Genomic DNA, 16,923 nt, shown 5'->3' with positions numbered 1-16,923 from the left:
CTTGGCTGTGGAGGGCAGGGCCTAAGCAAGGGTGAGGTTTGGGTGGTGGGTGGGGCCTATGCTTGGGATCCACAAGGCTGGAAAAGGCGCTGGGGGCTGTGGGGGATAGGGCATAGGCTCAACAGGAACAGAAGGGGCCCAGGTATACCCCCCACCCCTGGTCTCAGAGGGTGGAGGAACCTCACCTGGGAGCCCAGCAGCCTTCCTGGGCTCGAGTGGGCGGGGCAAACACCATCTACTCCTCTCCTGCTCCTCCCAAAGGGCCCCTTCTGCCTGCCTCTCCTGATCTCCTCAGCCTCCCTCTTATGCCCCTAAGACCCATGCGGCCTGGAGGAGGCTGTGGAGGGAAGACCGATATCACTCATGAATATAGATGCAAAAATCCTCAACAAAATACTAACAAACAGAATCCAACAACACATTAAAAGGATCATACACCATGATCAAGTGGGATTTATCCCAGGGATGCAAGGATTCTTCAGTATATGCAAATCAATCAATATGATACACCACACTAACAAATTAAGGAATAGAAACCATATGATCATCCCAATAGAGGCAGAAAAAGCTTGTGACAAAATTCAACACGCATTTATGATAAAAACTCTCCAGAAAATGGGCATAGAGGGAACCTACCTCAACATAATAAAGGCCATATATGACAAACCCACAGCAAGCATCATACTCAATGGTGAAAAACTGAAAGCATTTCCACTAAGATCAGGAACAAGACAAGGATGTCCACTCTCGCCACTCTTATTCAGCAGAGTTTTGGAAGTCCTAGCCACGGCAATCAGAGAAGAAAAAGAAATAAAAGGAATACAAATTGGAAAAGAAATAAAACTGTCACTGGTTGCAGATGACATGCTACTATACGTAGAAAATCCTAAAGATGCCACCAGAAAACTACTAGAGCTAATCAATGAATTTGGTAAGGTTTCATGATACGAAATTAATGCACAGAAATCTCTTGTATTCCTATACACTAATGATGAAAAATCTGAAAGAGAAATTAAGGAAACAATCCCATTTACCATCGCAACAAAAAGAATAAAATACCTAGGAATAAACCCACCTAAGGAAGTGAAAGACTTGTTCTCAGAAAACTATAAAACACTGATGAAAGAAATCAAAGATGACCTAAACGGATGGAGAAATATACCATGTTCTTGGATTAGAAGAGTCAGTATTGTGAAAATGACTATACTACCCAATGCAATCCCTATCAAACCATGGCATGCTTCACAGAATTCTTTAGTATTCTTCATAGAATTCGAACAAAAAATTTTACAATTTGTATGGAAACACAAAAGACCCCGAATAGCCAAAGCAATCTTGAGAAAGAAAAACAGAATTGGAGGAATCAGGCTCCCCAACTTCAAACTAGACCACAAAGCTACAGTAATCAAGACAGTATGGTACTGGTACAGAAACAGAAATATAGATCAATGGTACAGGATAGAATGTCCAGAGATAAACCCATGCACATATGGTCACCTAATTTACGACAAAGGAGGCACGAACATACAATGGAGAAAAGATAGCCTCTTCAATAAGTGGTGCTGGGAAAACGGGACAGCTACATGTAAAAGAATGAAATTAGAACACTTCCTAACACCATACACAAAAATAAACTCAAAATGGATTAAAGGCCTAAATGTAAGACTGGACACTATAAAACTTAGAGGAAAACATAGAAAAAACACTCTTTGACATAAATCACAGCAAGATCTTTTTTGACCCACCTCCTAGAGTAATGGAAATAAAAACAAAAAATAAACGAATGGGACCTCATGAAACTTAAAAGCTTTTGCACAGCAAAGGAAACCATAAACAAGACAAAAGACAACCCTCAGAATGGGAGAAAATATTTGCAAATGAAACAACAGACAAAGGATTAATCTCCAAAATATACAAACAGCTCATGGAGCTCAATATCAAAAAAACAAACAATCCAATTAAAAAATGGGTGGAAGTCCTAAATAGACATTTCACCAAGGAAGACATACAGATGGCCAAGAGGCACATGAAAAGATGCTCAGCATCACTAATTATTAGAGAAATGCAATTCAAACCTGCAATGAGGTATCACCTCACGCCGGTCAGATGGCCATTATAAAAAAATCTAGAAACAATAAATGCTGGAAAGGGTGTGGTGAAAAGGGAATCCTCCTGCACTGTTTGTGAGAATGTAAATTGATACAACTGCTATGGAAAACAGTATGGAGCTTCCTTTAAAAACTAAAAATAGAACTACCATATGACCCAGCAATCCCACTACTGGGCATATACCCAGAGAAAACCATAATTCAAAAAGAGACATGCACCCCGATGTTCATTGCAGCACTATTTACAATAGCCAGGACATGGAACTAACCTAAATGTCCATCAACAGATGAATGGATAAAGAAGATGTGGCGCATATATACAATGGAATATTACTCAGCCATAAAAAGAAATGAAATTGAGTTATTTGTAGTGAGGTGGATGGACCTAGAGTCTGTCATACAGAGTGAAGTAAGTCAGAAAGAGAAAAACAAATACCATATGCTAATGCATATATATGGAATATAAAAAAAAAAGGTACTGATGAACCTAGTTGCAGGGCAGGAATAAAGATGTAGACATTGATAATGGACTTGAGGACACGGGGTGGGAGGGGGAAGCTGGGGCGAAGTGAGAGTAGCATTGACATATATGCACTACCAAATGTAAAATAGTTAGCTAGTGGGAAGAAGCAGCATAGCACAGGGAGATCAGCTCAGTGCTTTGCAATGTCCTAGAGGAGTGGGATAGAGAGGGTGGGAGGGAGGTTCAACAGAGTGGGAATATGGGGACATATGTATGCATATGGCTGATTCATTTTGGTGTACAACAGAAACTAACACAGTATTGTGAAGCAATTATACTCCGTTAAAGATCTATTAAAAGAAAAAAAGTTGTCATAGCATATCACCAGCATACTACAATTTATATTCTCATGATAGATTATAATAGTTACCTACGAATAAGAAAAGAATGGTATGTGGTTGATCTTGGGTGGCCTCGGCCTGCAGCAGCTTGATGCAGGGTTTTGGTTCCAGGCCTGTGATTGAGGTCGGGTCGCGGTGGTGAGAGCACTGAATCCTAGGCACTAGATCAGTGGTCAGTGAAAGGCCCGGGCCCTGCGCCGTTGCAGAAAAGGAATTCCCACAAAGATGGAAAGTAGTGAAACAAGTATTTATTTGCAGAAAAAAGTGCAGTACGTGTGGATAGACACACGAGCGGGCTCAGAAAGAGTCGTGCCCTGGTGGCAGTTTAAATCACTTATATGGGGCATTTTTTCCAGGTTTCCTTAGGCCAATCATTTTGATTTGCCTGATTCAAAGTCTGAATTTGGTATAGCTCAGGATTTTCCCATGTGTGCATGCACATCTCTTAGCCAAGATGGATTCTACCGAAGAGGCCTATGGGTAGATTTGGCCACTTGGCATCACTCTCCTTTTGACCTCCAAGGAGCCTTTCTGCGCATGTGTAGTGGGGGGGGGGTTCTCCTGACTTCAGGAATGAGAAATATGTGGTCTCTTATCTTCTATGTGGGCAGGGCCCAGACTCCTCTCTCAATTGTCCTGTTATTCCCATGCCCTGGGGGCCCATCTGTCTCCTGCCTCATGGTAATGATACAAAGTTGAAAAGGCAGTTATTTATTAAGCATCTATATGCCATCGAGGTTCAGCAGGATATCAGGGGACTTAAAAGGACAAATAAAATAAGACAATGAAAAACATGACAGATTATCTCAGGTTGACCAATTTTCATACAGTTATATCTATAGTACATTATTAATTTACTTAGCAAACTTTTCCCCAAGATCTGCAAAGTTAAAAAAGTAGATGAATCAAACTATATTTTCTGTTAGTACAGTAAATATACATTGATCATGACACACATTTCTACTGGTTACAGCAGGTAAAATTAAATTGTGAGAAAGTGTTTCTTCTTTCTCGAATTGTTATAAAACAAAGAGGTCCTCTAGATTTCCGGGTAAGAGGGAAAACTAGCAATCCCACAGTGATTTCCACTATTTCTTGCCATCCGTATATATCCTTGGTCACCAAAGTTGAGGCCCCAGCTTTAGAAAAAGAAGTAACACAAAATTACAAATGAATATAATCAAATCACATTATCAACTTTTTATCTCTTAGATTGCTTTTCTCCTAAAGAGATTATATATGAAAAGCTGTAAAACAAAGTTAGAACAAAATAATATAATAATTTCCCCAGGGCTTTTAGGCAATTTTCAAAGGATGGTTTGGTAGGTTTTAATGCTATATTAATGAATAGATTTAATACCTAAGGAAAACAATATAAGCTCCATCCTAAACCTTTAAATCCTCCTACTTCTGCAGGGAAAGAGTTTTATTATCCTTTCCAAGACCCCATCTTTAAGTGTTTTTGCATAATAGGATCATAGGTGATGATTCCCTGTCAAACTTCAATTTCTTTAGAGAGTGTCAATTAAGAAAGATTTTTGAGAGACCACTATGGAAAAGGCACAGGGCAGGGGATTCTCAAAAAGAGAGCTCTCAAACACCTTTTTTTTTTTTTTTTTTTTGCGGTACGCGGGCCTCTCCCTGTTGTGGCCTCTCCCACAGGCTCCGGACGCGCAAGGTCAGCGGCCGGGCCCAGCCGCTCTGCAGCATGTGGGATCTTCCCGGACGAGGGCACGAACCCATGTCCCCTGCATCTGCAGGCGGATTCTCAACCACTGCGCCACCAGGGAAGCCCTCAAACACCTTTTTGACCTGGAAGTGGAGCTGAGATAAGGTAAGACTTGCTCATAGTTAAAGCTGTAAAAAATGGAATATGCTACCTTGGGAAAAGATGAGCTCCGTGGCACTGGAAGTGTTCAATTAGAGATGTACATAATTTGTCAGAGATGTTGCAGGGGGAATTCATGGGTCAGATAAGGGTTAGAGGAGATCAGTGGTTCCTCACTTTTTCATTTCATGGACTTTGAGAATTTCAAAAAATTTTGCAGATTGACATAAAGTTACCAGTTTTTAAGTTAGCAAGTACAGACATTAAAAAAACCAAAACCCTTTATTATCACCATCAAATTGTAAAAGAAAGGACATGTTAACACCAAAAACAAAACTTAAGAGGACATAGCCTCTAATTTAAGTATAGTCCTTTGAGACAAATAAATTTAGATTTATGAAAGATTTACCAAAATATTCTTTTTTCTCCCTTTTTCACATACTAGTGAAAAAATTGACAAAATTCTTGTAAGAGAAATGACTTGTGAAGTTTTTTATGATTCTGAGATTTTATAATTGTAGGTGTACAAATAATTATAATATGAGGCAGAATTCATATTCTGTATGAATTGTGCTATAACTAGTATACAAATAAAAGCATGAAATACTGTGTTGGTATTTGGAGAGCAACAGGAAATTTAGTTGAAGGGAAAACAACATCTTTAGGGGAGTAGTGTGAAAAGAAGATAGAAAGTTGGTTTGGGGCCGTATTGTGCGGAGCTTAGAACAGCAGACTGAGGAACTTGTTTAAGTCCATAGGCAGAGGGAAGCCATTGCAAACTTTTGCTCAGGACTCAAAGGAAGGTTGTGTTTTTGCATGCAGTGGAGAAACTAAGAAATGCTGGACTATTGGAAGAAGATAAGTGGCATAATTTAAAATAACTGTGCTTCAATAGGCCTTAAATGTTCTATGTATCAGCCATTCACTGGACTCTTCTGGTCTTATTTGTCTCTCTCTTGTACCATTTAACACAGTTGTCTACTCTCACCTCACTTCTCTCTTGGCTTTAAGATACTACTGTGTCCTGATTTTCTCTTCTCTCTATGGTCACTCTTTCTTAAACTCTCTTATGGGCTCCCTTCTTTTTCTTTTTTTGGCCACACCAAGCGTCTTATGGGATTGACCAGCAATTGAACCAGGGCCCTCAGCAGTGAAAGTGCCAAGTCCTAACCACTGGACCTCCAGGGAATTCCCTGGGCTCCTTTTTTTGATTCCTTTCATTTATTGCCACTCCCCTGCTCAAAATCCTTTAATGCCTCACCAACACCTTGAGAATCAAATCCAAACTCCGCTGTCACCTCTCATCAATGGATGTGCAGTGCTTTTTTAGTATCCAGTTTGATAAGCAAAAGCAATAATAAATTCTGGCTAAGCTATTATTATTAATATCAATAGCCACCACTTATTGAGCACTTACTCTGTGCTAAGCAGCTTAACATATATTATCTCATTTAATCATCATCCTGTGAGGTAGGTATTATCTTCTTTTTACTAAAGAGAAAAACCGGCAGAGGTAAGGTGGCTTGCCCAAAGTCACACAGATGGTTAATTGTGAATCAAGGGTTCAAATCTAGGGTTGTTTTATTCCAAAGCCTACTCTAACTTTTATACTCTCTTCCTGTGAGAGAGGTAGTATGGGGAATGAAATTCAAACTAGAACATCCAGGATCTTATATAATTAGTATATTGCTATATCTTACTATATAGTTATTTCACTGCCTAAAAACAAGGTAAAAAATTTTAGATAAGCTGAGTTTAGACTTAAGTTCTGGTAATGAAAGTTGAATTGAGGCTCTTAGGAGTAGTAATATGAACTCAGTCAGTGAGAGCTAGGAGTCCTAGATCCCACTCTGTATCTGGACAAGATCAACTGTCCCAAACTTTGTAGATCCCAGACTTCTTTTTTGGCGGAGTACTGCTAACCCTCCTTTTAAAAATACAGCTGCTTAAAAATCTCAAGCTAAAAAAATATTTGAGGACAAATTCTTGTCTTCAGAACTGTTCAAGGTCAGTTCCAAATGCTCATTCCAGTCCTTACCAAGTTGTTTATTTTTATCAACTCTATAGCCCTTTCACTCAAACTGTTCAATTCTGGGCAAGTTTCTTAACTCTCTCAGTATCAGGAGTTTCCTATTCTGTGTTATGGGGATAAAATGCTATCTCATAGATTACCTTAAAAATTAAATGAGAAAATGTATTTAAAGTGCTTGCACAGTGTCTGTAGTAAATGCTCAACAAGTAGAGGTAGCTATTTTTGTTCTTATCCGAGTATAAGTCCATCTGATTTGACTCAAGTAGAGTCCATCCCCTTTAAAAGTATGTAGTGTTTTTCTAGGGTGACCAACAGTTCCACTTTCCCTAGGATTGTCCTGGTTTTAAAAATAAAGTCCTATGGCCTGGGAAACCCCTTAGTCAGTGACAAAGCAAGACGGTTTGTCCCCCTACCTTCTCCCTGCATATTATAGACTACTAACTTATTAGATATTCCTTCTAAAATATATGCCAATTTCCTTTGTAATAAATTGCAGCCTTGAACTTCTTAGGCTGTGCCAGACACTATTCTAGGCGTTAGGATTATGGAAGTAAACAAGGTAGACAAAGTCTTTTTGAAGCCTATGCATTCTATATGGGAAACATATAATAAACAAAGAAATAGGTAATATGATATGATATGATATGATATGATAAGTACTATAAAGAAAAATAAAGAGTAAGGGATACAGAGTGTTGGGAATCCGGGCTACATTTTAAAAAATTTATTTATTTATTTTATTTTATTTTATTATTTGGCCAATGCCGTGTGGCTTGCAGGATCTTAGTTCCCCAACCAGGGATTGAACCAGGGCCCAGCAGTGAAAGCGCAGAGTTCAAACCACTGGACCACCAGGGAAGTCCCCAGGGCTACATTTTAGATGATGTAGTCAGGGGATGCTTATCTGAGGAAATACTTGAGCAAAGACCTAAGTAAACTGAAGATGCAAGTGATGCAAAAATCTGGGAAAAGAGTTGGGAATCAGCTTGGTGTGTCTGGGAAACAACAACAAGGCTAGTGTACCTAGATATCAGTGAGAGAGGGGAAAGCAATTGGAGAGGTGGTTGGAGAGGCAGGCTGAAACCAGATAATGTCCCACTTTTAACACATGTGGGTCTTATTCTGAGTGTGAAGGAAAGCCATTAGAGGGTTTGGAGTAGGAGAGTAATAACATCTGCTTTCTGATTTAAAAAAGCTCATTCTGGCTACAGTGTAGAGGATTGACTACAGGCAAACAAGAGGGAAAGTGATTATCAGTTGGGAGATATACTGCAATAGACAGAGATGGACAGTGGCCTGAACTAGAGTGGTAACAGTAGAGATACTGAGAAGTGATAAGGTTTGGGATAATTTAATGATGGTAGAAATGACAGGATTTGCTGATGGTTTAGATGTAGGGTATCATATGAAGAAAGAAGAGATGGCTCCAATGTTTTTTGGCCTGGGGTAAGTGCTGTTGGCATTTACTAAGATGGGGAAAATTGGGGCAGTAGCAGGGAGTCAAGAGTTCTATTTTGAACATGTTAAGTTAAAGAGACCTATAGACACACAGCTGGTAGACTGCTGGACATGGAATCTGGAGCTCAGGGGAGAGATTAGGGCTAAAGATACAAAGGTGAGAGTCATCAGCACATACCTGGTGTTTAAAACCATGAGACTAAATGAGATTACTTAAGGAGTGAGCCTAGAGAGAGGGGGAACTGAGGCCTGGGGAAGTCTAATATTTATAAGCAAGAAGTAATAAAAGGAACTAAGGAACTCAGGAGACTGAGAAGTAAGTAGAGCAGGAAGAAAACCAGGAAAATGTGGTCCCCTGAAAGTCGAATAAAGAGTGTTTCCGAAAGGAGAGAGTAATTATATATCAAATGTTAAGAGGACAGGTAAGGTGAGACTTTGAAAACTGTTTAATGAGGCAAGATGGAAGTGAGTGGCAATCTAGGCAAGAGTGATTTCAGTGAAGTGGTGTAATAAATACCTGTTCTGAGTTATAAACCAATATGCACATTCTTAATCTCTTTATAGAGAAATCTCTAAGGAAAACCACTAGGCTATAACTTTTTTCTTTTTACATCATTTTTTCAGCCTTAGATTCCATGGAGAAGAGGCAGTATGTATTAATTTAATATAAATTCCTACAATGTTTAGTATAAAACATTTACCCTAACTCTACTTTAGGATCAGGCTCAGGCTTCCCTGGTGGCACAGTGGTTAAGAATCCACCTGCCAGACTCTGGGAGGGCTCACGCCAAGGAGTACTTCCCAGAACTTCTGCTGCCAGTGTCCTTGTCCCTGCAGTGAGCCACAGCCACCCCCTGCCTCTGCAGGAGACCCTCCAACACTAGTAGGCTACAGGGTGAGAAGAAGCAAGAAGAACTACAATCCTGCAGCCTGTGGAACAAAAACCACATTCACAGAAAGATAGGCAAGATGAAAAGGCAGAAGGCTATATACCAGATGAAGGAACAAGATAAAACCCCAGAAAAACAACTAAATGAAATGGAGATAGGAAACCTTCCAGAAAAAGAATTCAGAACAATGATAGTAAACATGATCCAGGACCTTGGAAACAGAATGGAGGCAAAGATCGAGAAGATGCAAGAAATGTTTAACAAAGACCTAGAAGAATTAAAGAACAAACAAACAGAGATGAACAATACAATAACTGAAATGAAAACTACACTAGAAGGTATCAATAGCAGAATAACTGAGGCAGAAGAACGGATAAGTGACCTAGAAGACAGAATGGTGGAATTCACTGCTGCGGAACAGAATAAAGAAAAAAGAATGAAAAGAAATGAAGACAGCCTAAGAGACCTCTGGGACAACATTAAATGCAACAACATTCACATTATAGGGGTCCCAGAAGGAGAAGAGAGAGAGAAAGGACCCAAGAAAATATTTGAAGAGATTATAGTCGAAAACTTCCCTAACATGGAAGGAAATAGCCACCCAAGTCCAGGAAGCGCAGTGAGTCCCATACAGGATAAACCCAAGGTGAAACACACTGAGACACATAGTAATCAAATTGGCAAAAATTAAAGACAAAGAAAAATTATTGAAAGCAGCAAGGGAAAAATGACAAATAACATACAAGGGAACTCACATAAGGTTAACAGCTGATTTCTCAGCAGAAACTCTACAAGCCAGAAGGGAGTGGCATGACATATTTAAAGTGATGAAAGGAAAGAAACTACAACCAAGATTACTCTACCTGGCAAGGATCTTATTCAGATTCGATGGAGAAATCAAAATCTTCACAGACAAGCAAAAGCTAAGAGAATTCAGCGCCACCAAACCAGCTCTATAACAAATGCTAAAGGAACTTCTCTAAGTGGGAAACACAAGAAAAGAAAAGGACCTACAAAAACAAACCCAAAACAATTAAGAAAATGGTCATAGGAACATACCTATCAATAATTACCTTAAACGTAAATGGATTAAATGCTCCAACCAAAAGACACAGCCTTGCTGAATGGATACAAAAACAGGACCCATCTAAATGCTGTCTACAAGAGACCCACTTCAGACCTAGGGACACATACAGACTGAAAGTGAAGGGATGGAAAAAGATATTCCATGCAAATGGAAATCAAAAGAAAGCTAGAGTAGCAATACTCATATCAGATAAAATAGACTTTAAAATAATGAATGTTACAAGAGACAAGGAAGGACACTACATAATGATCAAGGGATCAATCCAAGAACAAGATATACCAATTATAAATATATATGCACCCAACATAGGAGCACCTCAATACATAAGGCAACTGCTAACAGCTCTAAAAGAGGAAATCAACAGTAACACAATAATAGTGGGGGACTTTAACACCTCACTTACACCAATGGACAGATCATCCAAAATGAAAATAAATAAGGAAACAGAAGCTTTAAATGACACAATAGACCAGGTAGATTTAATTGATATTTATAGGACATTCCATTCAAAAACAGCAGATTACACTTTCTTCTCAAGTGTGCATGGAACATTCTCCAGGATAGATCACATCTTGGGTCACAAATCAAGCCTCAGTAAATTTAAGAAAATTGAAATCATATCAAGCATCTTTTCTGACCACAACGCTATGAGATTAGAAATGAATTACAGGGAGAAAAATGTAAAAAAACACAAACACATGGAGGCTAAACAATACGTTACTAAATAACCAAGAGATCACTGAAGAAATCAAGGAGGAAATCAAAAAATACCTAGAGACAACTGACAATGAAAACACGATGATCCAAAACCTATGGGATGTGGCAAGAGCAGTTCTAAGAGGAAAATTTATAGCTATACAAGCCTACCTCAAGAAACAAGAAAAACCTCACATAAACAATCTAACCTTACACCTAAAGGAACTAGAGAGAGAAGAACAAACAAAACCCAAAGTTAGCAGAAGGAAAGAAATCATAAAGATCAGAGCAGAAATAAATGAAATAGAAACAAAGAAAGCAATAGCAAAGATCAATAAAACTAAAAGCTGGTTCTTTGAAAAGATAAACAAAATTGATAAACTATTAGCCAGACTCATCAAGAAAAGAGGGAGAGGACTCAAATCAATAAAATTAGAAATGAAAAAGGAGAAATTACAACAGACACCACAGAAATACAAAGCATCCTAAGAGACTACTACAAGCAACTCTATGCCAATAAAATGGACAAGCTGAAAGAAATGGACAAATTCTTAGAAAGGTATAGCCTTCCTAGACTGAACCAGAAGAAACAGAAAATATGAACAGACCAATCACAAGTAATGAAATTGAAACTGTGATTAAAAATCTTCCAACAGGGGCTTCCATGGTGGTGCGGTGGTTGGGAGTCCGCCTGCCGATGCAGGGGGCGCGGGTTCGTGCCCCGGTCCGGGAGGATCCCGCGTGCCGCGGAGCGGCTGGGCCCGTGAGCCGTGGCCGCTGGGCCTGCGCGTCCGGAGCCTGTGCTCCGCAGCGGGAGAGGCCACAACAGTGAGGCCCGCATACCGCAAAAAAAAAAAAAAAAAAAAAAAATCTTCCAACAAAGAAAAGTCCAGGACTAGATGGTTTCGCAGGTGAATTCTATCAAACATTTAGAGAAGAGCTAACACCCATCCTTCTCAAACTCTTCCAAAAAATTGCAGAGGAAGGCACACTCCCAAACACATTCTATGAGGCCACCATCACCCTGATACCAAAAGCAGACAAAGATACTACAAAAAAAGAAAATTACAGACCAATATCACTGATGAATATAGATGCAAAAATCCTCAACAAAATACTAGCAAACAGAATCCAACAACACATTAAAAGGATCATACACCATGATCAAGTGGGATTTATCCCAGGGAGGCAAGGATTCTTCAATATACACAAATCAATCAATGTGATACCCCATATTAACAAATTGAAGAATAAAAACCATATGATCGGGCTTCCCTGGTGGTGCAGTGGTTGAGAGTCCGCCTGCTCATGCTGGGGACACGGGTTCTGCCCCGGTCCGGGAAGATCCCACATGCCGCAGAGCGGCTGGGCCCGTGAGCCATGGCCACTGAGCCTGCGCGTCCGGAGCCTGTGCTCCACAACAGGAGAGGCCGCAACAGTGAGAGGCCCGTGTACCGCAAAAAAAAACAACAACATATGATCATCTCAATAGATGCAGAAAAGGCTTTTGACAAAATTCAACACTGATTTATGAAGAAAACTCTCCAGAAAGTGGGCATAGAGGGAACCTACCCCAACATAATAAAGGGCATATACGACAAACACACAGCAAACATCATTCTCAATGGTAAAAAACTGAAAGCATTTCCTCTAAGATCAGGAACGAGACAAGGATGTCCACTCTCACCACTATTATTCAACATGGTTTTGGAAGTCCTAGCCACGGCAATCAGAGAAGAAAAAGAAACAAAAGGAATACAAGTTGGAAAAGAAGAAATAAAACTGTCACTGTTAGCAGATGATATGATACTATACATAGAGAATCCTTAAGATGCCACCAGAAAACTACTAGAGCTAATCAATGAATTTGGTAAAGTTGCAGGATACAAAATTAATGCACAGAAATCTCTTGCATTCCTATACACTAATGATGAAAAATCTGAAAGAGAAATTAAGGAAACACTCCCATTTACCATTGCAACAATAAGAATAAAATACCTAGGAATAAACCTACCTAGGGAGACAAAAGACCTCTATGCAGAAAACTATAAGACACTGACGAAAGAAATTAAAGATGATACCAAAGATGGAGAGATATATACCATGTTCTTGGATTGGAAGAATCAATATTGTGAAAATGACTATACTATCCAAAGCAATCTACAGATTCAATGCAATCCCTATCAAATTACCAATGGCATTTTTTACGGAACTAGAACAAAAAATCTTAAAATTTGTATGGAGACACAAAAGACCCCGAATAGCCAAAGCAATCTTGAGAAAGAAAAATGGAGCTGGAGGAATCAGACTCCCTGACTTCAGACTATACTACAAAGCTACAGTAATCAAGACAATATGGTATTGGCACAAAAACAGAAACATATATCAATGGAACAAGATAAAAAGCCCAGAGATAAACCCATGCACCTATGGTCAATTAATCTATGACAAAGGAGGCAAGGATATACAATGGAGAAAAGACAGTCTCTTCAATAAGTGGTGCTGGGAAAACTGGACAGCTACATGTAAAGAATGAAATTAGGACACTCCATAACACCATACACAAAAATAAACTCAAAATGGATTAGAGACCTAAATGTAAGACTGGACACTATAAAACTCTTAGAGGAAAACATAGGAAGAACATTCTTTGACATAAATCACAGCAAGATCTTTTTTTGGTCCACCTCCTAGAGTAATGGAAATAAAAACAAAAATAAACAAATGGGACCTAATGAAACTTAAAAGCTTTTGCACTGGGGCTTCCCTCGTGGCGCAGTGGTTAAGAGTCTGCCTGCTAATGCAGGGGACACGGGTTCGAGCCCTGGTCTGCAGGGCTGCAACAAGAGAGGCTGCAATAGTGAGAGACCCGCGCACCGTGATGAAGAGTGGCCCCCACTTGCCACAACTAGAGAAAGCCCTCGCACAGAAATGAAGACTGAACACAGCAAATATAAATAAATAAATTAATAAACTCCTACCCACAACATCTTCTTAAAAAAAACAACAACAAAAGAAACAAAAAAACCCTGCTGTGTCCATACAGCGTGATTCACTTTAAAAAAAAAAAAGAAAAAAGCTTTTGCACAGCAAAGGAAACCATAAACAAGACGAAAAGACAACCCTCAGAATGGGAGAAAATATTTGCAAACGAATCAACGGACAAAGCATTTATCTCCAAAATATATAAACAGTTTGTGCAGCTCAATATTAAAAAACAAACAACCCGATCCAAAAATGGGCAGAAGACCTAAATAGACATTTCACCAAAGAAGACATACAGATGGCCAAGAAGCACATGAAAAGCTGCTCAACATCACTAATTATTAGAGAAATGCAAATCAAAACTACAATGAGGTATCACCTCACACCAGTTAGAATGGGCATCATCAGAAAATCTACAAACAACAAATGCTGGAGAGGGTGTGGAGAAAAGGGAACCCTCTTGCACTGTTGGTGGGAATGTAAATTGATACAGCCACTCTGGAGAACAGCATGGAGGTTCCTTAAAAAACTAAAAATAGAATTATCATATGATCCAGCAATCCCACTACTGGGCATATACCCTGAGAAAACCATAATTCAAAAAGACACATGCACCCCAATGTTCATTGCAGCACTGTTTACAATAGCCAGGTCATGGAAGCAACCTAGATGTCCATCGACAGATGAATGGATACAGAAGATGTGATACATATATACAATGGAATACTACTCAGCCATAAAAAGGAACGAAATTGAGTCATCCACATAGACGTGGATGGATCTAGAGACTGTCATACAGAGTGAAGTAAGTCAGAAAGAGAAAAACAAATACCGTATATTAACGCATGTATGTGTAACCTAGGAAAATGGTACAGATGAACTGGTTTGCAGGGCAGAAGCTGAGACACAGATGTAGAGAACAAACGTATGGACACCAAAGGGGGAAAGCGGCGGGGGGGTGGGGATGGTGGTGTGATGAATTGGGCGATTCGGATTGACATGTATACACTGATGTGTATAAAACTGATGACTAATAAGAACCTGCTGTATAAAAAAATAAATACAATTAAATTTAAAAATTAAGAAAAAAAAAGAATCCACCTGCCAATGCAGGGGACACAGGTTCCAGCCCTGGTCCGGGAAGATCCCACATGCCGCCGAGCAACTAGGCCCGTGTGCCACAACTACTGAGCCTGCGCTCTAGAGCCTGTGAACCACAACTACTGAGCCCACGTGCCGCAACTACTGAAGCCCGCGCACCTAGAGCCCGTGCTCCGCAACAAGAGAAGCCACTGCAATGAGAAGCCCGCTCACCCCAGCGAAGAGTAGCCCCCGCTCGCCACAACTAGAGAAAAGGCCGCGTGCAGCAACAAAGACCCAACACAGCCAAAAAAAAAAAAAAAAAAATCAGGCTCTCTTGAAAGATCATTCAACAGTTTTCAGTGAAGGAAAATGGAATATGTTCTTTCTTCTAACTTATATTTTAATAACTTAATGCCACTTATGGATGAAGAAGAGTCATTCCTGTACCCATCCCCAACTCAACCCATCAACTTACTGCATGACCTAGAGGCCCATCTATTTTGCAACTGTTTATTTTAGAGAGTTCACCAGATATTGCTTAAAGGTGTCCTGGGTGCTTACTTAGTTTTTTGGTGTGTGTGTTTGCATGCATGAATGTGTATTTGTGTTTGCATGCATGCGTGTGTGTGTGTGTGTGTCTGTGTGTGTTTAAGGTTCTAATGGGCACATAGTTAATACCTTTAATATTTTTTCCTCAGGCCAAAGTTGTCTCATGCCCAGTAACTGTGGAGCCTTCATTACTCATTGATCTGTATGTTAAATTAAACTCCTCCCTTTTTTTTGCAAAGACAATCTTGGCCCATCTTGTGGGCAGTCCCTTAGACTGGGGTGGCCTTCTGACCAAGTTTAGGCTGCTAAACTTTTCTAAGTACATAGCAGTTGTATCTCTAGCTCAGCTAGCTTTCTAAATTTATAGATCTGCCCATCAGTGAAACATAGACTATCCAAATACTTAAGGATCTTCTCAGATAGTTTAACCTCAAAATCTCTACTGCCTAATATTTAGGGAGATGTCCCTGAAAAATATGTAGTTCATCATTCCTCACTTAGATGCTCTAGTTTTATTCCTGAATTAAGTCAAACCATCAGAGGGTTGTATAATAAGGTATTTTGCATTATTTTGGTCCCCATAAAATAATTTTTACTCAGTTATGCTTGGTATTAAATCATTTGCCTATGTGCTAGACATTCTGAAAGCATTCTGTAAAACTTCTAGCTGCACTTATTGTTGGGATATTACTAAGGGCATAGTTTTCTGCATTAGATTGTATTCTCTTTATACAGCTTCAAAGGAGGAATAATAATAAAAATAATAACTATGATTTATTGGACATATTATGTGCCAGACACTATGTGCTAAGTGTTTTACATACATTATCTTGTTAAATCCTTATAGTAATATTGAAACTATTATTCCCATTTTACAAATGGGAAAATTGAAAGTTAAAGATATTAAATAACCTGCCTAAGGTCACGTGGACAGTAAAGGAGCTAGGATTCTAAGCAAGTTCTGCCTGGCTTCAAAGTAAATGCTTTTACTTGCTATGCTATACTGTATTATAAAAAGAAGCTAAATACCCATGTCCAGAAAGGGAGAAAAATTCAGGGACATTGGATCATTGTTATATATATACCAAAAAGATTAAGTGTAAACAAAAGGAAGATAAAAAGGAAGAGGCCAAATAGAGGAAGACTCCACATTCTTTTACTTAAGGTTAACTTGGTAGCACTGGAATGACATAGAATCTAACCTTTTAAGAGATCATTAAGAACAAGTTTGATAATATAAGAGGGTTTTGCTTGAGTCAGCCTCTGTGGAGCCTGGAATTCATGACCATATCCAATCTGTCCTTGCTGGGATTTAGTGCCAGGATCGCTGTGGTCGTTCATAA

General features: G+C 39.3%; 2 protein-coding genes across 2 annotated transcripts in view; both read right to left on the bottom strand.

Moving 5' to 3' along the window:
* Window positions 1-3,128, bottom strand: part of HORMAD1 (HORMA domain containing 1) — a 29,409-nt gene extending 26,281 nt beyond the window's left edge. The window contains exon 1 of the mRNA XM_033415515.2: window positions 3,002-3,128. The gene's annotated coding sequence lies outside the window, so the exon portion shown is untranslated. The remainder of the gene's footprint in view (window positions 1-3,001) is intronic.
* Window positions 3,129-3,200: 72 nt separating this feature from the next.
* Window positions 3,201-16,923, bottom strand: part of CTSS (cathepsin S) — a 28,796-nt gene continuing 15,073 nt past the window's right edge. Inside the window, exon 8 of the mRNA XM_004285160.4 lies at window positions 3,201-4,111. Coding sequence (XP_004285208.1) covers window positions 4,012-4,111 — 100 coding nt within the window. The 3' untranslated portion in view covers window positions 3,201-4,011. The remainder of the gene's footprint in view (window positions 4,112-16,923) is intronic.

This window comes from Orcinus orca, chromosome 1 (assembly GCF_937001465.1).
Source record: "Orcinus orca chromosome 1, mOrcOrc1.1, whole genome shotgun sequence".
Lineage (NCBI taxonomy): Eukaryota > Metazoa > Chordata > Mammalia > Artiodactyla > Delphinidae > Orcinus > Orcinus orca.
Note: the sequence above shows the minus strand (reverse complement) of the source record. Positions and strands in the feature narration are given on the sequence as shown.